Source organism: Corythoichthys intestinalis, chromosome 10 (genome assembly GCF_030265065.1).
Source record: "Corythoichthys intestinalis isolate RoL2023-P3 chromosome 10, ASM3026506v1, whole genome shotgun sequence".
Lineage (NCBI taxonomy): Eukaryota > Metazoa > Chordata > Actinopteri > Syngnathiformes > Syngnathidae > Corythoichthys > Corythoichthys intestinalis.
Genome location: NC_080404.1, coordinates 42936178 through 42960368, shown reverse-complemented (window position 1 = coordinate 42960368; position 24191 = coordinate 42936178). Strand labels below are relative to the sequence as shown.

Here is a 24191-nt window from a genome sequence, read left to right as displayed (position 1 = left end):
CATGATACATGGACTGCATGATAGTTATGTTCCAATTTGTATGAATGTTTTGAAAAATAAAAATCTTGTTCAATGGAAATTATTATTATTATTTTTTAAACCCAGATATCTCAGAGTAACACATTTTAGAGCTGTAATTGCAATACTGTAATACCTTGAAACCGTGATATTTTGGCTTGAGGTTATCATACCGGCACATGCCTAGTAGTGAGTAAACAAATCAATATCTTTTCCCTTCTTTGCAACGCACTTAACGTTACTGAGGATGTGAAGGGGCGCGTTCCTACAGTTTGGTTGAATGAAGCGCGAGTTGTTGACAGTTGATTTTGTCACACATTAGCTGCCACCTGCCTGGATATAGCAGAGCAGGAGGGGGAAGGAGGGAAGAGGGTGGTGACGCCGTTGCAAACGCGACGATGATTAGCTAACCGGGTGGATCATGCCCTGCTTCACTGCACACTCTGGCAAACACAACAAGACGGCGATAATGCCGAAGGGACAGGGAAATTGAAAAGTAGCTTTCTCAAACTTGAATTATATTTACCGTAATTTTGGGACCATAAGGTGCTACTGACCATAAGCCGCCACCCATCAAATTTGACACGAAAACTGCATTTGTTCATAGATAAGCTGCACTGGAATGTAAGCCGCAGCCTTCCTTACTGTATCATGGGATATTTACACCAAAAGATATTAACCGGTCACACTTTATTTGACAGTGGCACCATAAAACCTTTACAAGACTGAATTAACCCTATGAAACTTTGAACCAATTGGCTGCAAAGCTTAATTGCTAAAAGAAGCTTAATTTGGCCATCACTGCTCCCTTGGGGGAGACAGTCAACATTTGCTGCCACCTGTTGTCAACACTGTTGTCGTCCAAAATGTCTCTTAGCATGCATTGCAGGGCAACAGATGTAAATAATCAAAATGAATGTTCTGTGCTAATTATTTCTTCAGTTACTGTTCTAGTTGTTTCATTAATTGCTAGTTATTGTATTTGGTAACACTTTATTTGGCGCCATAAAACTGTCATAAGACCATCAAAACTATGACATGACATTGCCATGAGCATTAATGAATGCTTGTGACACATGTCATTTTGTGTCATCCGGCAAATGATCTCACTTTTGAATGAATGTAAGAGATCTAGAGCTGAAACGAATACTCGAGCAACTCGAGTAACTCGAGTTTAAAAACTGATCGGAGTAATTTTATTCATCTCGAGAAATCGTTTAATTTTGCCAGCTCTAAGCATCACGTTTTGCCCGGACTACTTTTTATGCGGGACAACGCGCTGACGTCACGTGCGTAGAGGAAGACGCAGTAAAAAAACAAAAAGCAAAAAACAAAAAACTTACCGCAACCGACAGCCGCTACAAACTACGCCAACTTTGCTAAAAACTACGCCCGCATGATGCTAGTGTGGTAGCAGTTAGTGTCCGATGCGTCTCATAGATATCGCATGCATTTAGGACTACATGCGAAATGACAGACTCGGCCGCATCTGGGCAGCGTTAGTAAACAGCCGCCATCTTTAAGCAGTAGACTTCTCATCTCTAATAAATATAACTTTACTGTCACGCGCTCACGTAACGTTAGCCCTTTGGTGGGCTAGGTTTCTATTGATTATGACTACTGTCGATGCGTGGCTAATGTGTCTTGTATACAGGCTTTATTTAATTTGTAAAAACACAGCGCTGTAGAGTGATGAGGGTGTAAAATTAAAACAATAAAGCTAACTGTCAGTTTTAGATCAGTAGTCATTGCTGAATAAAACACCAAGTAGCACTGGTCCCTAATGTGCTCCAATACAGCAGGTATCATACATTTATTTTGAACACTGCAAAAACTCAAAATCCTGTCAGTACTTACAGTTTAGACCAGGGGTGTCCAAACTTTTTGCAAAGGGGGCCAGATTTGGTGTGGTAAAAATGTGGGGGGCCGACCTTGGCTGACGTCCTTTACGTAGAACAATATATTTAAGCAAATTTTAGCAAGCCATTCTGTGTGTCACATTTGCTCTGTTTTTTTTTTTTTTTTTTTATTAATAATTTCAACAATCTTACAACTTGCCTTTGTGGCGTTCTCTTTCGACTCTCGGCCTGTTGCGAAATACTAATGCTGTAAAATTAAACTAGCTTCAAATTGCTTCAATTTCTCGCTACGTATCTTCCCTGTAATCTTGTCGTACATGTCAGTGTGTCTTGTATGGTAATGTCGCCTCACATTGAACTCTTTAAAAACAGGGACTGTCTCTTTGCAAATGAAGCTGACACAGTTGTTGCGTATTTTAGTAAAGAAATAGTCAAATTTCCACCTATCCTTGAAGTGTCGGCCGTCACAGTCAACTTTTTTTGTTGTTGATTGTCGCCATTTTAAAAAAATGGGAGTAAAGGGTCACACAGGGTAATTTTGCTCAGAGTGCTGCTACCTTGTAGTGGGTAAATGAGGAGCAGCATTTAGTGTGTAAGCTACTTAATATTCTGGTAGCAGTACTGCTGACCAATTTATTAAGTGTGTGTGGGCCAGACGTTATTGATTTTATGACAGAGGCTGGGGGCCGGATGAAATTTGACCACAGGCCGCATTTGGCCCCCGGGCCGGACTTTGGACATGTCTGGTTTAGACTGACTTAAAACTTAACTAAAACTTAAAAATACCTTGACACAAATGGAATTTAAATTAGCTTTCAAGTGATTTGTGTTATCAAGCGTAATTACATTTTTAGGTAAGAAATATGTTTTTGTTTTTGTTTTTTTTATAAGATCTAGAAGTTTTTTTGAGTGAAAGCAGTGATTTTTTTTTTTCTATTCACATCTTGGATGCAATTGTTGGCTGTTTTCAACAATGTACATCGAAAATAAAGACATTGATTGACTGAAAATGGTTCAATATTGGATTAAATGTCTTTTTTTGTCATGTATATTTGTAATTGCTCTTTACCTAAAAAAAAAAAAAAAAAAAAAAAAGAGTTTTATCCGATTACTCGATTAATTGATAGAATTTTCAGTCGATTACTCGATTACTAAAATATTTGATAGCTGCAGCCCTGAAGAGATCCGAGCAGGACATAAATGGAAACAGTGACATTATTTGCCGGAAGACACTAAATGACAACCGTTATAAGCATTCATTAATGCCCATGAAAATGTCATTTCATAATTATGACGGGTGTATGACACCGCTGTCAAATAAAGTGTTACCTGTTGAGTGTTAATCAACAAATAAGCAACACTGAACTATAAGCCGCAGGATTCAAAATGAGGGGAGAAAGTTGCGGCTTATTGTCCGAAAATTACGGAAATATTGTTACTTCACATAATATGTAAGGATAGTGTTCTGCTTATTGTACAGTAGGCCTAGCATACAGTTTGAGATTTTCACTGGTTAATGTTCAGTTTACATTAGTGTTTTCTCAAGACTAATATATTTGATCTAAACAAAAAGCAAATGTTCCAAAATACTGTATTGAGTGTTTTCATTCCGCAATCAGTTAATATAAACATATTTGATGTAATAACATTTAGAACATAAAAGGTAACATCAGTTACTTTACTGAGTAACTAACTACTCGTACAATGAGGTTACTGAGTTATTAACTCAATGACTTTTTTGGAGAAGAAATTTTTAACTGTAATTACTTTTTTAAAGTAAGATTAACAACACTGATGGGATATGCATTGATACATTGATGCACATATAAATAGAAATTGGTGTTAATTGCTTATCACTAGAGATGTATCCGATCGATCGGGTCCTATCACGTCATTTTCAAAGTATCGGAATCGACAAAAAAATATCGTCCATGACTTTTTTTAATATACAGTATATATATATTTTTTAATTAAATCGTTTTCTAATTGTATTTAACGTCACAAACATAATTTGTTACACTCATCCAGAGTCTTTAGTTTAGGCTTAAGGTAGGGTTATCAAATTTATCCCGATAACGGCGGTAATTAATTTTTAAAAAAATGTATCACGTTGAAATATTTAACGCAATTAATGCATGCGCTGCACGACCCACCCACGCATTGTCGCGCTCAATCTGTAATGGCGCCGTTTTACCTGGATAGAGAGATATAAGGCAGCGTAAAATGAGTAGCGTGAATTTTGGCAGCCTTTGGAGACTTTTTTTAATTGGCTAAAGCCTTACAATCCCTCTCCTTATGATTAGAAATATCATGGGAAGCAATGTGGTGAAGCAAGGTAGCAATTGATCTTTTTCTTAACACCTTATATTATCTCCCAACGCAGAGAAGATATATCAATTGGTAGCACTACGCACAGTCATGGTTCCACTTCCCATCATGCATTTGGGCATGGCTACAGTATCATTTACTGAAAGCTCAACAAATACACTAGATGGCAATATTTAGTCACAATATACAAAGTCACAAGTCTTTCTATCTGTGCATCCCTCTCACAGAAAGAATGTTAATAATGTAAATGCCATCATGAGCATTTATTGTCATAATAAACAAATACAGTACTTATGTACTGTATGTTGAATGTATATATTCGTCCGAGTTTTATTCATTTTTTTCTTAATGCATTGCCAAAATGTATATGATCGGGAAAAATTATCAGGAATGATTGGAATTGAATCGGGAGCAAAAAAAAAAGCAATCGGATCGGGAAATATCGGGATCGGCAGATACTCAAACTAAAATGATAGGGATCGGATCGGGAGCAAAAAAACATGATCGGAACAACCCTACTTATCACTGATATGTTTTTTTAATCTACAGTGTAAATTGTTATTAGATTGTTGCTAATAAACTATTAGCAGTTCGTAATGTGATAACATATTTCATTAGGTCTGTTATTATTAAACCTCAATTTGGGTTAATGGGTGAATCCACACAAAAAAAGCATGCAGTATCTGGCTCCAGACGCTGCTCTAAGTAGGCCATTAAGTTAAGGAACATGAGTCGAGAGTGATAGAGGAGGTGCAGAAAAGTAGGTGACTGAGGGTGCCAGAGGAAGTGGAGGTGTATACTCTTGGGATGCTATGTGGTTTATTTTTACCTATGAACCTGTATGCCTCGCTCTCTAATTAACTGCAAATTACATCCTGATAGGCTGCGGATGGCGAAAAGTGCCATGGGTAAACGCATTACTCTCCAAGGGGAAGCGTCACACGGTACCTTTTTTTTCTATTTTACTGACTTGCTCTCCAGTGGCTGGGCCTCAAGCTGCCTACTGGGCCTCCTCTGAGCCTCGCTGGTAAGGTCAACATCTGTTCCACAGAATGACGTTCCACCATGGCTCAGCCTACAGCTGAGCATGCTGGAAAGTCCTGGAAAATTGTTTGCCATGCTACATCAGTCCCCCCCCCCCTTTTCACTCCTGTTTCCATGTTGACCTGATTTAGAACATACATTCCCCAAGTGGTCTAGGAATCGTTTATAAAACTGTCAGCAGTATGGTTGTTACTAGGCTCATGACTATGTTTGTCCTGTTTTTTTGGGTTCTTGCCGTGTGCAATATGAATTTGCAGAAATATTAGTATGAATGATGTGTTGTAATCCTATTTGGCAAGGGAAAAAAATGTAGGATTAAGTATTTGGAACAGATTTCCACCATTCAGTGAATGAGCACTGACTTTGATCACACTTGCATGTTGTGTGATTTGCAAAGACACTTTAGTGAAACAACGGTCAGGTTCAGGTGATCATTTTCTCATTATAAGATTTCCATTACTCTCAGTCTCTCTTAGTTTTGCCCTCTTTTTCTCTTCCTCAGTTCATGTGACGAATGACAAGGTCCAGTGCTCATTCCCTTATATAGACCTACAGTATGTGCTGTCGGATCTACCCCACGCTTGGATGATGGTGCATGCGCAGATAAACAAACTTGCTAAGTCTTCAGATAGTTTGCTAAACTGTACCTCTAAAAATGTCAACCTATTACAGCTAGAATAGGAAGCGACGTTCATTAATGCTGATTATTTTTGCAGCCTAATAAAGCCCCTCCCCTTGTGGTTGGCTGACGACTGGTTGAGAAGGTGTTTTATTCAATGTGTAATTAAGCCCACATTTTAAAAGTGAAAAATTCCCAAGTATCAGCCTTGCTTTACTCATTGCCTGCCAATTAATTTAAACAGAGAGGACTGACTGTGAGTGTTCATGTTTCAGTACCATTGATGGCACTTGATGTCCAACCCATTTTGACTGGGTGTGTGCAAATTAACGAATGTTAAAAATGTCAGCATGGATTGATCGTCTGCCACAGTCAGTGGCAGCCAATTAGTTAATTGTTACTGCCAAAATCAGGTTAAATAAATAACAGCATGAAGCAACGAATATACATTATTATTGCTGTTGTTGTATTTGTTTGTATGCACATGTCCGTCTGTGGTGTGTCTGTGACCGGAAACAAATCGCCCTACAGAAGACATCTAATAAAGTGAACTTTGAGCATGCACCAATATGAACAGGCTGCTAACACAGTTAAGGCAACCACGGATACAAAGATTTAAAAGATAATATCAAATAGGGTTGTTCCCATCATGTTTTTTTGCTCCCGATCGTTTTAGTTTGAGTATCTGCCGATCCCGATATTTCCCGATCCGATTGCTTTTTTTTTTTTTTTTTACTCCCGATTCAATTCCAATCATTCCCGTTAATTTTTCCCGATTATATACATTTTGGCAATACATTAAGAAAAAAATGAATAAAACTCGGACGAATATATACATTCAACATACAGTACATACTGAGTACTGTATTTGTTTATTATGAAAATAAATCCTCAAGATGGCATTTACATTATTAACATTCTTTCTGTGAGAGGGATCCACTGATAGAAAGACTTATAATTCTTTAAGGATAAATGTGACTTTGTATATTGTGACTAAATATTGCCATCTGGTGGATTTTTATGAGCTCTCAGTAAATGATACTGCAGCCATTTATATTCTGCCCAAATGCATGATGGGAAGTGCAACCATGACTGTGCGCAATGGTACCAATTGATATATCTTCTCAGTGTTGGGAAATAAAATAGGGTGTTTAGAAAAAGATCAACGTCTACCTTTCTTCCCCACATTTCCCACGATATTTCTTATTGTTTAGAAAGGGATTGTAAGGCTTTAGCCAATTAAAAAAAGGCTTCAAAGGCTGCCAAAATTCTCTCTACTCATTTTACGTTGCCTTTTAGCTCTATGTATACGTAATACGGTGCCATTATAGATTAAACGCGACAATGCGTGAGTGGGTAGTGCAGCGCATGTGTTAATAGCGTTAAATATTTTAATGTTATTACCGCCGTTGATGCGATAAATTTGACAGCCCTACTTTAAGCCAAAACTAAAGTCTCTGGATGAGTGTAAGACATTTTGTCTGTTACGTTAAATACAATTAGAAAACGATTTAATTAAAAAAAAAAAAAAAAAAAAAAAAATATATATATATATATATATATATTTAAAAAAGGCATGTCTGATATTTTTTTGCCGATTCCGATACTTTGAAAATGACGTGATCGGACATCTTTAATATAAAATTATTTTAACTCACAATAACGTTTCTCTTAATGTTTTCCTTTTTATACAATTTGTAAAATTTTGTTGTTGATGTTGCAGGGAGGTGACGTCACTGGGTTACGCTGTTGGGCTACCAGAGTATGACTCTAGCGACACAATGTTGATATTTCACAAAACGAGCAGCAAAAGCAAAATGAACAGGAAAGACGGGATGAGACGAAATGAGAATAGGACAAAACCTGTGTTCTGCCAAAATGTGATACACCGGTGAAACGTCCTACAAGAGGCAAATTTGACACCCAAAGTACTACTGTGCGCTTTTAGCTTGTTTTGTTTGGATGCATAGTGACAGAACATACTAAAGATGCCTTAAGAAAATACTTAAACGTAGTAATATCTAATAAGGGAGGTTTAAATACGCTACGTGACTAATGTGGTCAACAGATCAACAATCTGCTTTAAAGTAACCACAAGAAAACACAATGCTTAAAAGTGAGAGAGGGAACACATGCAAAAAGTATTTTGAGGCAATAAGTCATTCACTCCCAGCCATTTTCACTGGAGCAAGGCCCTTCGCTCCCGGACGTTTTACTGGATTTTGACTGATTTTGCAAGGCCCACAGAAAATTCTGTTCTATTGCTATATAAACATGGACCCCACCAAAAGAAAGATTAGACTCTCTTCTTTCAGCAGAAAAAAAAGTAAGTTCATATCTTTTTCCATTCTTTAGAAATCAGCATTAGAAAATAGCTTAGTTTGAGCAATTTTCCAATTTCTGATGAAAAAACAGAAATTGAGCTTTTTGTGAAAGCATACATTTCAAACATTACTTTGACTTTAACACAGCTATTTTTTGCTTTAGTTACATCCCAAACATCTGAATGTTTTCCTTTTACAAAATAACGTAAACAACAAGACAAATAGAGGTTTTGATAGCAAAGTAACAATTTATTTACACATAACTAACTGAGATGACGCTGTTTTGGCCGCGACAGCCGGGTTAACTTTCCCTCATCGCTGCCTGTCTCATAAAGATGATTTTTTTGAGTATCTGCGGGGTCTGCTCGGTGAGCAGCACAGACTCCACGAAATCGTCCGCTGCACTGGTGGTCTTGGTCGTTCTGCTCGGTCATCCAGCGCCTGGCATCCTGGGCGTCCTCTTGGTTGATCTGCTCGGTCATCCACCACCTGGCATCCTTCCGCCGGCGCCCCGACCGTGTGGCCCGGCTGTTCGTTGCCGTTGAATCGGGTTGCAGGTCTTATCAAATGCCCTCCAGTGGCCAGTTTTTATTGCTTTAAAATAGATTTTCAGCTTTGTGCTTTGGAGCTCAGTTGAATCAGAACCCAGAGATGTCTCTTATGAATAACGTAAAAGACATATAAATACGCCTTTGGGACACTGAAACAATTAAAAATAGAACGTATTTATACGTTTTTGGGAGCAAATGATTTAAAAGGTAATAAAAGACTCGATAAAAACACAAACAGTAAGTACTTGCCGCTTTTAACCGATGTGTTGGACCTCTCGCCGTGTAGAAAGGAATTGCAGAACACCGGTAGTGTTCGTCTTGTGACAGTGACAAACTACGTCATCACCCTGAGCGTCCATTGTGTGCATAAAACATGGCACCCTCCGTAGGTCAAAACATGTACTAAATATTATAGATTTTTAAATAAGTGGCAACATTTTATGTGTTTCTAATAAAAGCTGAAGACTGCCTCTTAGCTTAAGTGTGAAACCGCTTCTCCTGTTACTTGCCTTTTTAGACAAGCATAAGTGTCATTTATTTACCTATTGCTTAGGATCTGGTCGGGAGTATGTATCCTGTCAGAACTTAATGACAATAAGTAGGTCCACAAAAGCATGCAGCTTTGTAACCTAAATCTAGTGCAGTTCAGAGTCAGTTCAGTCACAAAACATTAAGAAACAAAGCCAAAAAGAAAAACAATCAAGCACATCACGGTCACTCGACATGCATATCATTGAATTCATTAATGTGAACAGATACCAAATGATATGTTTTGCTAGTACTTTTGCTGTGATAGGTTTTGCTCTTACTAACCAATGAACAACCGAAAAATTTGCTAGCTCATTGGCTCTGAAAGGACCAACTTGAAATCTCTGACTGGGTGAAGGAAGCAATCCTATTGCTAATTTTTTCTTTGTAAATTTGGCAAGTGATTCAGATTCAGCCTAGAGAAAAAATATGGAATGAATATAATAGAATGTTGGGAATAAACTATTATTCCTTTATTATAGTTTACAGGAAAGCATGGGGCTCTCTATACACATGCATGTACACACAACTACTGCTCGTCAGACCTAGTTATCGACAGACTGAGATCTCTCCTTAAATGGTACAGTAGACAACCCAGGGCCCTGTCTCTTTTCTCGTTGCAAAGTGGAAATAGAGTCCAGTTCTCAGAATAGCCTTTTAAAGTGTAGGAGAGAAGGGACGGAATAATGAAACGGGCATAGCAAAATAAGGGAAAAATAGATGGCAGGAGGCAGCTTGATGGCTTATCTTGAGTAGTGACCGTGAACCATGTCAGTAAGCAACCCCCCCTTCCACACACACTTTTTTTTTTAAGATCCTCATTAGAAAATCACTAGTGCCAATGAGTAAATAGTGACCATATTCTCAACTCAAATAATGATGTGTTTCTTCTCCTTGCAGCCTGAAAATCTCCAGAAAACGTGGCTGAGGGAGTTTTACCAGGTACGTATGTCTGGCGTTGATCATGTTAGCATTTCTGTCTCACAAGCAATAAATGGGATTTGTGTGGGTTTAACTAAAATGTTTAGCCTCTGCTAAATATCATGCTGAAGCTATCTCTGGGCATATTATACTTTAATTCCATAGTAGCAACACTAGTCTTGCAAAAGGTTGAATTGAATAATTAAAATAACTTAATAAATACACATTTCTATCAGAGGTGGGTTGTAACACATGAAACTTACTCTGTTACATTTACATCAGTAAGTTTTTGAGAAAAATGTATTTTTAGGAGTAGTTTTGCAACACTATACAGTACTTTTTACGTTTACTTGAGTAGATTTGTGAAGACGAAACGCTACTCTAACGCCGCTACTTTGGGCTACACTAGAGTCACATTTTTCCTCTTTATTCTACAAACTAGATCTGATGTTTTTTTGCCAGAGTTTCACCAAGGAGATGTTCCATAAATAATACATGACTCCATTATACTAAATCAGACTTACCAATTATAGGCGTGCAAAATTTCCGATTCTGGGATTATTCGCGATTCGGCCCTGGAAGATTCGAGAACGATTCACAAAAATCCAAATTCCGATTATTGAATTATACCAGGTAAAGCAGACCTAATTCGGGTCTTGAGGACACGGTGAGGAACGGATCAAACATACGGCCACATACGGCTATAGTAGATATCACATATATGTAGAACTAGATGCAAAATAACAGACGACGGCGCCGGTAGAACATGTAAAAAGAACTAGATGCAAAATGACAGACTACAGAATACAGTCATACACCTGAATACAGTCAGGAGAGATCCACTCCCAGGACGGATAGACAGGGACCCCAGAACTGCTAGTGGGAATTAGCAAGCGAAGTTACAGTCCGTAAAAATACAGTGGAATAAAGGAGCAAGAAGAGGTCCATCTAGCCAGATGAGACGGGGGAAGCAGCGAGGACGTCTAATCAGCCAGGGGTCCGGACAGTCAGGAGGCTGCAGCTGAAAAATAGCCTCTCCCCAGAGGGGAGGGGGGAAAGGGGACACCGGGTGACTAGTGATGAAGAGACTAGACAACTAGATATTAACATTGGAAAATAGAAATAAAGTAAGACAAGTGGTAGGTAGAGTAAGAAAAGGAGATAGAACTCAGCGGCTGTACTTCCCCCAGCATTATAGCTTCTAGTGCAGCTTAGACTAAACTGTGAGTCTACTCCGACTTCAACTAGCCTAACCATAAGCTTTGTCGAATAGGAACGTTTTAAATCTAATCTTAAATGTGCAGACTGTCTCGGCTTCTTTAATACTAGCTGGAAGCTGATTCCATAAAACAGGGCCTTGGTGGCTAAAGGCTCTAGCGCCGACAGTACTTTTAGAAACCCTGGGAACTACCAGTAGACCTGCATTCTGAGATCGGAGTGTTCTGTTGGGGCGGTATGGAACCAGAGCATCGGTGAGATAAGATGGACCCAACCCATTAAATCTTAAATTAAATGTAAGAAGGAGTAATTTAAATTTAATTCTAAACTCGACTGGAAGCCAGTAACAAGTGTGTTGCTTTGATCTGGCCAGAGACGCCTCGGTAGCTCTATGATCAAAGACACAAATGTGTTCATCATTGTTAAGCTTGGTAATCTGTGGCACCTCATTCATTGTGTTTTTTCGTTATCTGATCGGGATTCCGTATTGGCTGATTCTCAACATCAGGTGACTTGGTCTATATGAAAGGATCCAGGAAGCCATGTCCCTGCGCAATTGCTGCTTTTATGAGGCAAAAAAAACCCATTTACATTAAAAAACAATTGCAAATCCTGCGATTGGACTATTGCACAAAAGAATCGGAATCGAGAATCGTTCAGAACTGGAATCGAAACATGAAATCGGAACCGGAATTGTTCAATTTCAAACGATGCCCAACCCTAGTGAGGAATGATACATTTCAAGAATCTTGTATTGCTAACTGTACTTGACAATTACTAAGCTTGGACTAGTAAGATCCTATTCACCAATAGTGTTGACAGTACAGAATGACTTTTAATCAATTACCTGTTAGGTCAATGGAAATTAAATTTATAATAGGACTTAGTCAAATAATTATGTGTACAGGTAGTCCCCGTGTTACAACGGAGTCAACTTACGCGATTTTGACTTTACGGCGCCAGAGTCTCGTCCACCATTTTCCCCTTTCATATATATATATATCAGGGGTCGCGTTAACCGAATATTTTCCGTCGTTGACCGGTTTTTTAAAATGGTGACGGAAAACACTGAAGTCCATCCGTCATTTTGACAGGTTGCAATTCACACCCCAGACCACAGGGTGGCAAGTGAGCATATTAATTAGCTATTTTCTCTCTTGATGCATGACGTCGTTGGCCTTACTCGGAAAAATGTCAAGGTAACTGAGTGTTTACCTGGCACGGCCAGACTGTTCTCCCTGTATCTTTCAAACACTGAGAGAAAAGTCTGGGACACAGAGTGGGTACAAAATCAATCGACAAATCAGATTTGTTTATTTGCGTGACGTGTTCTTCACGAGCAACGTCACTCTTGCGCGCCGAAAGTCGTCTCTACAACACGGATGGCGGGAGAGCCGAGAATATGTTCCAATCCGCGGTAAATTCAGTTTTAAATGAGCTAAAACACATCGACACGAGACATTGACAACAGTCTGTCTCGCGCTCGCCATGTTGAATAAACTCCGTTCTCCTCGTATGTTTACTTCCGCGCGCAAGTCCCTCGTCCTGCCCTCGTGGCTTTGCTAACGGCACGTCTGCCCGTCGCTGATTGGTGCACTACGCTGTCTGTTTGCCTCTTGTTAAGCTTGTTCGGACAGAATATTAATTAAAAATGAATGAAAACTAAATCCTATTGAATAAGTCATTATTATCATTTTAAAAATGTAAGTGACGGGTAAAAATAGATTATGACCGGATTTTTATGACACTGTCAGTCAAAATGACAGACAACGAAAAAGTCTAGCGCAGCCTCTGATATATATATATGTATATATATATATATATATATATATATATATATGGCTGCGTAAACAGTACCTAATTGTAATACAAAGTGTCTTATTTTTAATTATTTTTAACTTTATTAACTTCTCTCCTCACTAAACGTGAAGTTCTTCAGGTTGACAGACAGCAAACAAGGCAATTGTGGTTTTTAAAGCTTTTTCCTTCCTTCACTTGTGACAATTTGTAAAGCTGTAGCACACATATGTCCACTTATGCTTAAAACAACACACATTTTAATAATACCTGACACAAAACAATTGGTGTTCAAACATCCATCTCGTCTGATCAAAATGTAAATTTAGTCGATTAAATTAGCGTAATTTGCCTATCAAAAGTCCGCTAGCTTAAATTCTACTAATGCTAACGTATTTACAATTTTCATAGCAAATGGCTCACACATAACTGCACAAACTGTAGCTCTAAACTTAATTACAAATGCATACACAAACATATTACAGCCCTATGTGGGCCAAACGAGAGGGCAGCTGTCTCATATCCATGTCGGATGAGTCTCCTACACTCAGTCATAGAAACCTAGGCGACAGTCCAGCAACACCCAACACTGCCACCAGAGGGCAGTGCACCATCCATACTTGTACAAAATAAAATATTTTTGAATTTTCTGGATATTTATTCTTTTAAAGGGTTAATTCCGACTGACGCGGACATTTGGGTTTCGTTGGCAGCGTAGTAACAGAACTCGTTCGTAACCTGGGGAATACCTGTATATTGATTATTTGTTATGATGCAAATTGAATTTGAAAGTTGTGGTAGGGTCTGACATTTTCGTTCTTGTTTTAATAATAATTGTGTGTTGGTGATTGGTCATGATTTATTATGTTCAACAACTTTGCCATGTCAGTTTTACGCTTTCCTTGTAATTTTTTTTCACATCAGTTTAAATATGTTGATTTCACTTGAGTTTTTATGCCAAACGTCTTAGAGAAATGTGTAACTGTATTATTGTATGCAAGGTGGAGGAAAGAATAAGTGAGCGAGAGAGAGGGAGTGCTCAACAAGTCCTTAGAAGAGAGAGTGTGAGGTGCGGTCTCTGTGATTCAGGCTGACCTGCATGCCAGCTCTGTGCTGATGTCATGGAAAAACGCATGACTCTGAACTCGTGCGTTGTGGCCGGGGAAAACTATATATGACAACTCAACTAAAAATCAGACACGTTGAAGTAAATCTTTGTGGCCCATGCTAATCAAAGTATTGGACACTGATTTGCTTTCATTAAGATGTACAATACTGTGCTGTCTAAAAGTATGTTTTTTCTCCCTGCTTGAAATCAGCTTTGTTTACACGTAATGCTTTTAGCAAATTATGTGTCGCTTATGCTTTTGGATCATGGAACCAATTTTTGTCTCTCACAAAATCAACCAAAGTAACGATAAAATACATTTTGTAAATTATTTTGGTAACATTATCGGGCAAAAAGACTCTGTAGACATGTGTATACAGCATGTGGTATAACGTGACACGAACAAAATCATTTATTGTCAAACTTTGGCTCGTCACCATATTAGAGCTGTCCCGACTAGTCGACATAGTCGACGTCATCGATGACGTAAATCCGTCGACGAGCACAACATCCCGTCGACGGTTAATGAAGGGTTAAAAAATATATATATGCGTGGAAAGTTCAGAATGTCGGACGCTTGGTATGCAAGCGGGGAAAGCGGCACAAAGCCCAAAAAAAGCGCACCAGAGAGTCCAAAACATTGACTTATTTTTAAAGAAACAAAGGAGGGTACACTGTTGTGTTCTGTCTCTTCAATGCCAAGCTTGGCTGCACGTCGGCCGTGGATGATAACGACAGGAGATTGTAAGTCCATCTAACAAACTAATGACATGTATTATTAAAGTTGCTAAGCCTGTCGTGATATGCAATGAGTTCATTCATCGCATGGTAAATAAAAATGAGGGCGGTCATTATCACTGCTGCGTTTTATCGCTGCGCGCGCGTGCCTGCGTCCATTTGTGCTGCGTGCTGATGGCATCAGAGAAAAGAACTGGAGTCTCATATCAACACGCTGTAGAATTAAAGTTCAGACATACAAAATAAGAAAACACATCTATATTAAACACTACATACGTTAGCATTGCTACATTGAGGTGAATGGGGAAAAAAGACAACCTACTTTAGCCGGCTATAAAACAGGCAGCCTTCTCCAAAACTTGCAGTTAAAAGGTGACACTTCAAACATGAAAAATCGCTGGTTAACAGCATTTGCAAAAGGAAAAAAATCTATTACTGACACCACATGCAATCACAAAAAGGGCTTTTTTGCGGAGTGTAAAGCTTAAATTAGCGGTTTAGCAAACGTACTTCCTGTACGCATTTCAAAATAAAAGCATGTCATGTTCGTCATATAAATAACGATTTCTGGAGTTAATCCCACATACGTCAGATTCTACACTAATACCTTTAAAATGACACACTTTATGAAAAGTCTGATTGGCAATGAATAATTATTATAATACTATTATATATAGTACTACAGTATACTATAATATTAATGCTAGGTATTTTTTTAAGAATTGTTTTGAATCATGTTGGAAAGGAGAAGTCAGTGTTCTGAATCTGTTTACATTCCATTCTTTTGCACAAGTTAATTCTATCAGCATTTGAAGTCATTGTTTATTTGTGATTTATTGTTATTTATCTGTTTATTTGTACTTCAATAAAGAATTTAAGTGTTCCAAAATGTTTTTGTGAATTGATAAGCATCAACAAAAATTTCATTGCTAAATTAGTAAAAAAAAAAAAAAAAAAAAAAAAACACATTAAAAAAATTATAAGATTAGTCGACTAATCGTAAAAATAGTTGGCTGACCAATCGGGAGAAAATTAGTCGTTTGGGACAGCCCTACACCATATACAGATCATACAATTGTGTAACACAACATCTTAAATGGAGATGGATGAGCTGTACATCAATTAAAAATGATTGACCTGAATGCCAATAAGGAAAGGCGTGCTCATTTTGTACATGCCCGCCGAGGTTCCTATGCAACGTCCTAGAAAATAAACAAGACAAGCTGTTAAACTCGACTTTATCGACTTGCAACTGTAGCAAAGGTCACATTGCCGCCCTGTTTAAACCTCTACTCCTCCTTCGAATATTGATATACTTGGACTCTGTCTGTATATGCCAACACCAATGAACTGTGAGGGAATTCCTTAGAAGAATGGACTTTTCATTTTACAACTTGATCATGGATCAGTGGTGTGTCTGCAACAGATTGCTGTACTGCCTGCAACAGTGTGCAATTCACTCACTTCCATTATCGATGATTAAAATATAAGATTGTGGTCCAAATTGAATCAGCTTTTAATCATAACACCAGCAATAGCATCTGGTATGGCATGTATAACAATTATTTTGGCCAACTGTAAGCCAATGATGTTTTGCTGTTGGCATGTCAAAAAACATTGGCTATGTCTGTTCCGGAGTTGCTTATTGGGCTACTTTTAACAATGCGATACCTATTCCATTTAAAATTTTACTAAAGTTGAATTACTGACCAGTGACCAAACAATATGTTAGTTTAAATCACAACAAACGTAATACATTAAAGGCAGAAAATGTCGATTATAAATGCAATGGCCTTGGGTAAATGGAGATCCCGCACTGCTGTGGTCTGGTAAATATTGATTTGCATTTGTACCACACTCCTCAATAGTTGCACAGACAAATTTGCATTTGGAACTTGTCTGCACTATCAAAAGTCAGTGATTGTGTTTGCTTCCCACATCCAGTCTTGTAAAAGTTTTAATATCTTGAAATATGCCGTGAATCTTTGACATATTTCACCTTAATTACCCTAAGAATTATGCGCTATAAGGCACACCTGACTAAAAGCCGCAAGTGGCCACATTGAAAAACGAGATTTTTAAGGTGCAGAGAAATATTTTAAATGTGTAATTACTAGGGTTGTTCCGATCATGTTTTTATGCTCCCGATCCGATCCCGATCGTTTTAGTTTGAGTATCTGCCGATCCTGATATCTCCCAATCCGATTGCTTTTTTTTTTGCTCCCGATTCAATTCCAATCATTCCCGATAATTTTTCCCGATCATATACATTTTGGCAATGCATTAAGAAAAAAATGAATAAAACTCGGACGAATATATACATTTAACATACAGTACATAAGTACTGTATATGTTTATTATAGGGCTGTCAAACGATTAAAATTTTTAATCGTGTTAATTACAGCTTAAAAATTAATTAATCGTAATTAATCGCAATTAATCGCAATTCAAACCATCTATAAAATATGCCATATTTTTCTGTAAATTATATATATATTCTGTAAAATAAATTGTCGGAATGGAAAGATAAGACACAAGATGGATATATACAGTGGGGAGAACAAGTATTTGATACACTGTCAATGGGTTTTCCCAGTGGCAGTGTATCAAATACTTGTTCTCCCCACTGTACATTCAACATACGGTACATAAGGACTGTAGTGGGCATTTCACTGTACTGTCATTTAAATCTGTCTATGCTGTCCTCACTCCGAAGTGTCTACTTTTTCCAAAGCTAGACAGCTAGTGAACGACGCCTTGATAATCAGACTTCTTCCTTTTTCATCTGATTTATTAATAAAATAGCCTCAAACCATTGTCCTCTTTAGACCGTCATAAAACTACAAAAATAAAAGTAAACAAGCATTGCATTAGCAACAACGTTAGCTTAGCACGCTATACAGGTTCACTAAACATAAACAAAAAGCGTCTCATACAAAAAAATTGAACATTTCGCTTACTAACATAATATGTACATTCTTTACAACAACCATACTTACGGACAAATCTTGTCCAAGGATCATATAAGTGCAACATTACAACGTAGGCGTCAGCCCGAGACGTCGTGCAGCAATATTGAACTGGCAAGAAAAAAAATAAACCATGTCGCAAAGCGACCACAAGAGTTCGCTGTTAGACAGCACAAAAGCCTTGCTGTAAACTTACCAAAAGGCAGAATACTGTCTGAGCGGGACATGTGCGTTAATTGCGTCAAATATTTTAACGTGATTAATTAAAAAAAATTAATTACCGCGCGTTAACGCGATAATTTTGACAGCCCTAGTTTATTATGATAATAAATCCTCAAGATGGCATTTACATTATTAACATTCTTTCTGTGAGAGGGATCCATTGGTAGAAAGACTTGTAATTCTTAAAGGATAAATGTGCCTTTGTATATTGTGACTAAATATTGCCATCTAGTGTAGTTGTTGAGCTTTCAGTAAATGATACTGTAGCCATTTAACTGTTGTGCCCAAATGCATGATGGGAAGTGCACCCATGACTGTGCGTAGTGGTACCAATTGATATATGTTCTCTGCGTTGGGAAATAACATAGGGTGTTAAGAAAAAGATCCATTGCTACCTTTCTTCCCCACATTGCTTCCCACAATATTTCTAATCGTAGGGATAGGGATTGTAAGGCTTTAGCCAATTCAAAAAATGCTTCAAAGGCTGCCAAAAGTTAGTCTACTCATTTTACGCTGCCTTTTAGCTCAATATATAGATAAAACGGCGCCATTACAGATTGAACGTGACAATGCGTGAGTGGGTCGTGCAGCGCATGCGTTAATTACTTTAAATATCTTAACGTGATAAATTTTAATAAAAAGTAATTACCGCCGTCAACGGGATAAATTTGATAACCCTACCTTAAGCCTAAACTAAAGACTCTGGATGAGTGTAACATATTATGTCTGTAACGTTAAATACAATTAAAAACGATTTAATTAAAATATATATATATATATTAAAAAAAAGGCATGTCCGATATTTTTTTTTGCCGATTCTGATACTTTGAAAATGACGTGATCGGACCCGATCGATCGGCATCATCTCTAGTAATGACTAAATCCAGCAGTAACATAGCTATAATACAGCAGTAAAATTGATAAATGAGTCAGAATCAGAGGTGGGTAGAGTAGCCCAAAACTTAAGTCATGTTAGAGTAGTGTTACTTCAAAAACCCCACGAAGTAGCGCCCCCACTTAAAAAGAAATATATATATATTTTTTCAAATGTAATAATTATGTTTTAAACATGTTACTGTCCCACCAAATTATTTATTTAAACAAGAGTGAAGTAGAAGTCTTTATTAAATGCTTCATTGAGTGAGTCCACTCAAATCCGCTCAAGCTGCTCACTCACACACAATGACATGCCACAGCAACTGTTTAATAAGTTAAACGATGATTGATGCATGCGGCGCTTTGACGTTTCGGCTTACAAGCGTCATTAGTAAGATCAAACCTTAACGTCTGTCAATCATCGTTAACTTTAATAAGTAACTCTAGTGCCTGACCAAGAAAAGGGGCAGGAGCGAAAGTGAGAGACTATGTGATTGGATCGGGACAGCTCCATAAAATATGCATTATTTATTTTATTTTTTATTTGAACAAAAATCCGCAACGGACCGAAGCCGCGAAGTTTGAAACGCGAAGTAGCGAGAGATCACTGTAATATTACTCAAATAAAAGTAAAAGTAGTCACCCAAAAAATGTACTTAAACACAAGTAAAAAAAATATTTGGTAAAAAGAGTACTCAAGTAATGAATAACATTGTAACTGCTTAAGATGGTTTTTTAAAATTTTATTTTTTATTTTTAAACAATGGTATTTTTTTTCTCAGCACAAAGTTATCTGTATGAACTGTTGTTATTATACTGTACTATAACATATCACATAAGCACATTAAGCCAAAAAAAAACAAAAAAACATTTAATTTCAGCGAGAGAAAGAAATCTACAGAAATTAAGCATTATTCGTCCAAAGAGCAGAAATGTCCTCCGGTGGAGAAAACATATTTCCTAGTATGAAACTAAGGGGCAGTTTACATGGCGACTCTGCGACACAAAGACGCAATGACTGAGTTGCGGACTCGCCTCGCGTTCATATGGTGTCGGCGAAGACGGAAGGCGAAGACGAAAAATTCTGAATCCTGCTTCCAAAGTGGAAGAATCCGATTTCGAGGGTCGCAGCGCGTTCATATGAATGAAAACCGCCTTCGCTTAGATGACGTAGGCACTCGCACCCGCACCCGTACGTCACTTTGGGCATGCGCAGTCTCAGCTACTAAACATTCACAGCAACAAACATGGCGGAACTTTGGCTTGTCCTTTGTGTAGTGCGTTGTTGTACCTTTTGAGGCAGCTTTATAATCCAACGTGGCGCGTAGTCATCCATCCAAACCAAAAAACGCTTGGCAGTGGTCGCCATGGCTATCAGTGTGCGGATATGCTGTTTCCGGTCTGTGGAGGTTGTTGTCAAGGAAGTGCGTCATTGGCTGCCCCCTTGTAAAACTACACTGCCCACTAGGGCCCGGCATTAATACTACATCGTTTTCACGCGGAATTGCGACATCGTTCGAATGGAAACGGAAACATGGAACCATATAGATGCTAATGTGAAATTTTTCGTCTTCTCGGAGAGTCCCCGTGTAAACTGCCCCTAAAAGGCTCAAATCTCTGGTGTTCTGTGGTCAATCGGTGCCAAATAAAAGCTGGGAGGGAGATAAAAATCCGTGCTTTTGAGTCAAGTTGACGGCGACGCTCTATGTCAAATACTTGATTTTTTACGATGCTTTAAAGACACCACGTGATTGAACAGGCTGGCATGGATCATAAAACGGTAAACTTGAGTCTGATTGGTATAATGTAGTCATGTGATTATTGTTGCGCCATCTCATTGGTGAAACTGGTTGAGCCACTTTTGGCGTCACTGGCAAAAAAAAGGAAGTAAAATCTAATATGTAGAATAAAGAGGAAAAATGTAACGACTAGTGTAGCGGAGTAACGGAGTTAGAGTAGCGTTTCTTCATCACAAATCTAATCAAGTAAAAGCAGGGGTGAAAGTGGGCTGGGATGCCATTCCGCCAAGAAGTTTGGCACCAGAACGGGGTGGAACGGTGCTTTGATCCCGAAAATATGACGGCAACTGTCAATACCCCATGCTAAAAACAACCTATCTGGCTGCCACACAGGCATCTCCAAGCGGAAAACAATATACTAACGTCCGATTTACATACACAAGTGTTAATGACAAGCATAATAAAGTGCTTGAGTAGCGTCATTTGCTTCCACCGAGATGTATTATTTATTCATTCCACGGACAGCACAGAGTTCTCCCAGCGTGTATCTGATGTGTCTGCCGATGTGTGCATGCACTCGGTTAACCAACCTCCCTGCTTGGGACTCCAGTTGCCGGTTCAATTGGCTGACATATTGACATGCGATCAGTATGGATAGTTAGCTCCAATTGGTTCAAATGCACATTTATTCTGAGCCCCACCCCCACCCCCCTAAAAAAAGAAACAAGCTTGTTAAATTAACGCGATAAAAATGGGGCAATGCAACGGAAAACTGATTAGATTTTTAAAAGAAAGGAAAGAGTTTGAAGAGACTTATTTTATTTTCTCTGACGTAGAGGTTCATAACATCATGTTAACTCTAAAAAGCCTGACCCCAGAAACAATGAACATAAAATTCAAATTTTTTCGATTTGAAAGTTTTATGTTGTCTTTTAATGTAATAAAAAAAAGCACATTTAAAAAAGAATAATTTGTATATATGTCAGAAAACACTCAGATGACTTGAAGTTCTGCTCTGAGACCCCCGATTTGGCCAAATTTCAAAATTTTCCTATATGCATGTGTGATACATTATTGGAAAGCTTAAAATCTCAATTTTCTGGGGGAAGAACATTTTTGAACAAGGCATTTCAAAGATTTTTTTTTAAACTGCACCCTAACTCGAGGTGAGAGCATGAGAGAGCATAATTGAAGACGCCATGATTTTAACGTGATCTTATCGCATACTTACCTTGTTTCGATCCAAGAACTCCGTGTAGCATGTCTCACCGAAACACAGCTATGAATGGCCACAACCGGACTTTTTGGGGATTTTATGGGTGAAACACGGTAATATAACAAGGGTCGCAATGCAGAAATTGCAGACATCAAGAACTAGTCGAGATTTTCTTTTTCAAATATTTACCCGTTTAAACGTTTTTTTGTTTGTTTTTTTTCCCAATTTTTCCTTGTTGGGATCAATTATTCATCATCCAAAATATCAGGGAAAATGCGACGGTAACAAAAACAAAACAAAACAATTAACTGTTAGTTATTTGGGTAGATATCGGTGACCTATTTACAGACACATTTTTTTTAAAAATTGCGGCGTAATTTTTTTTTTTTAGGTTTAAAATATGCGAATGAATAAATTTATAAAGTTGTATTTTTAAACTACATGTAAGACATTAATTAATGATTCTAAGCTAAAAAAATTGTAGACATTTCGAATACTAAATAAAATTACTTACGTTCTTTTCATGGCTAGGTTGAAACAAAAGCGGTTGCGCGGTGTCTGTAAACGGGGGTCTCCAGGGTAAAACGGGCAAATTAAAAATAGTTCGGGGGCTTAATGCACCATGAAACTGCTATGGCAGCATATAGACATTGTTCTATCAAACACAATAGTTCTTTTGGCTTATAATATAGCGTTTAAAGAGGGGTGCAAGAGCAGAAACTGCTTTTTCAGCCTTGTCTATATTTTCTGCCATGTATGTTTTCTAATTTGTATCATAAATGATACATTAAGTGATACATGCAGTTCTCGTAGTAAAACAAATATGATAAAGTGAGATTGAACACAATAAGGTTTTAAACATTTTTTTCCCCAGAAATGCTTGTCTCAATTGTGATACATTTAGCAGTACAGTTTATGTGCACTTTGGACTTATTTTTGTTAAGTAGCATAACATAGGTAAATAATTTCCTTATAATGTAAAAAAGTTATGTCTAAAATATATTCCATTTCACTGTGCATTCATTTGCAGTAATTTTGTTCGTGTATGTTAGTTTTAAATACAATTTTGAATGAAAATCAGTTTCTCATGTATGCCTTGATACAGTAAGTGTAATTCAGTATCCTAATGCATGTGTAAAATGTGTTGTAATGTTTTGTTTTTTTCTGTGGTTTGCGGAGATTTGGAACCCAAAAAAAACACACACCCCCCAAAAAAAAAAAAAAAAAAAAAAAAAAAAGACATCTGGCTCCGTGGCAACCTTTTTTGTCAGGGAGTTCCGGCAAGAAATTATAGCCACTCTTCACCCAAAGGCGTAGGTTTGGTCACAACATTGGTAGGGACGATATGACAGCATAATCTGCATGTACACTTTTTGCTGGGGACCGGACATTTATAAGACCAAACAAACTGGGTGAACGGGCGTCAGGGCTACATTTCTCCCCAACACGAACCTAGTTAATTGATAGGCTAAATGATCAATGCAAAATAAACCCGTATTGACTTATACTAACTTTCGTGTGTATTGGTTCAGGTGATACATCGTTCGATTCAAATCTTTGTTTTCAAAAACTACTAAAGAAACATTTTGAAAACTTCCAGAATGTCTGGATTTTATTAGCAAATTTAAATTGCAATATTTTAACACAAATTATATTACCAAATAAACAAGAAATACAGACTTTTTAATCATCAATTACTATACCTATCTATAAGGGTGTAATCCTTAGTTCACTACATTTCTCAGTCTAAATAACGTTAACAGTAGAAAACATATAGGAGGATATTTCTCTCAACGCAGCTTCCTCCTCAAGTTGAGAAATTCACACGGATTAATGTTATGCTAACTCTGATGCAGGTCGGACTTTCAGTAGCAAAATTAGTGGTGTGTTCCCCACCGCCACAACATTGACGTGTTTTTACATTACTTAAAGTGGCTGCTGCTAGTGGGAAAAAAACTTCAGGCATGTTGTATTTCTGTCGGGCTTTGAATGCGTGTGTGTGTGTGTGGGGTGGGGGGGTTAAGTCATCAGCCAATCAAACGAGCGTTTGAGGGAAAAAATGGACTGGCACATTCAGCAAGTGAAAAGGGGTCAATAAGTTACATAACATAATTAA

At 37.8% G+C, this 24191-nt stretch overlaps 1 protein-coding gene across 3 annotated transcripts in view; it reads left to right on the top strand.

Moving 5' to 3' along the window:
* Positions 1–24191, top strand: part of LOC130923279 (inositol polyphosphate-5-phosphatase A-like) — a 370235-nt gene that overhangs the window by 115169 nt on the left and 230875 nt on the right. For all 3 annotated transcript variants that reach the window (XM_057848875.1, XM_057848873.1, XM_057848874.1), the window contains exon 2: positions 10172–10213. Coding sequence is in view for 2 of the 3 variants with exons in the window: in XM_057848873.1 (XP_057704856.1) it covers positions 10172–10213 (42 nt within the window). In the remaining variant the exon portion in view is untranslated. The remainder of the gene's footprint in view (positions 1–10171; positions 10214–24191) is intronic.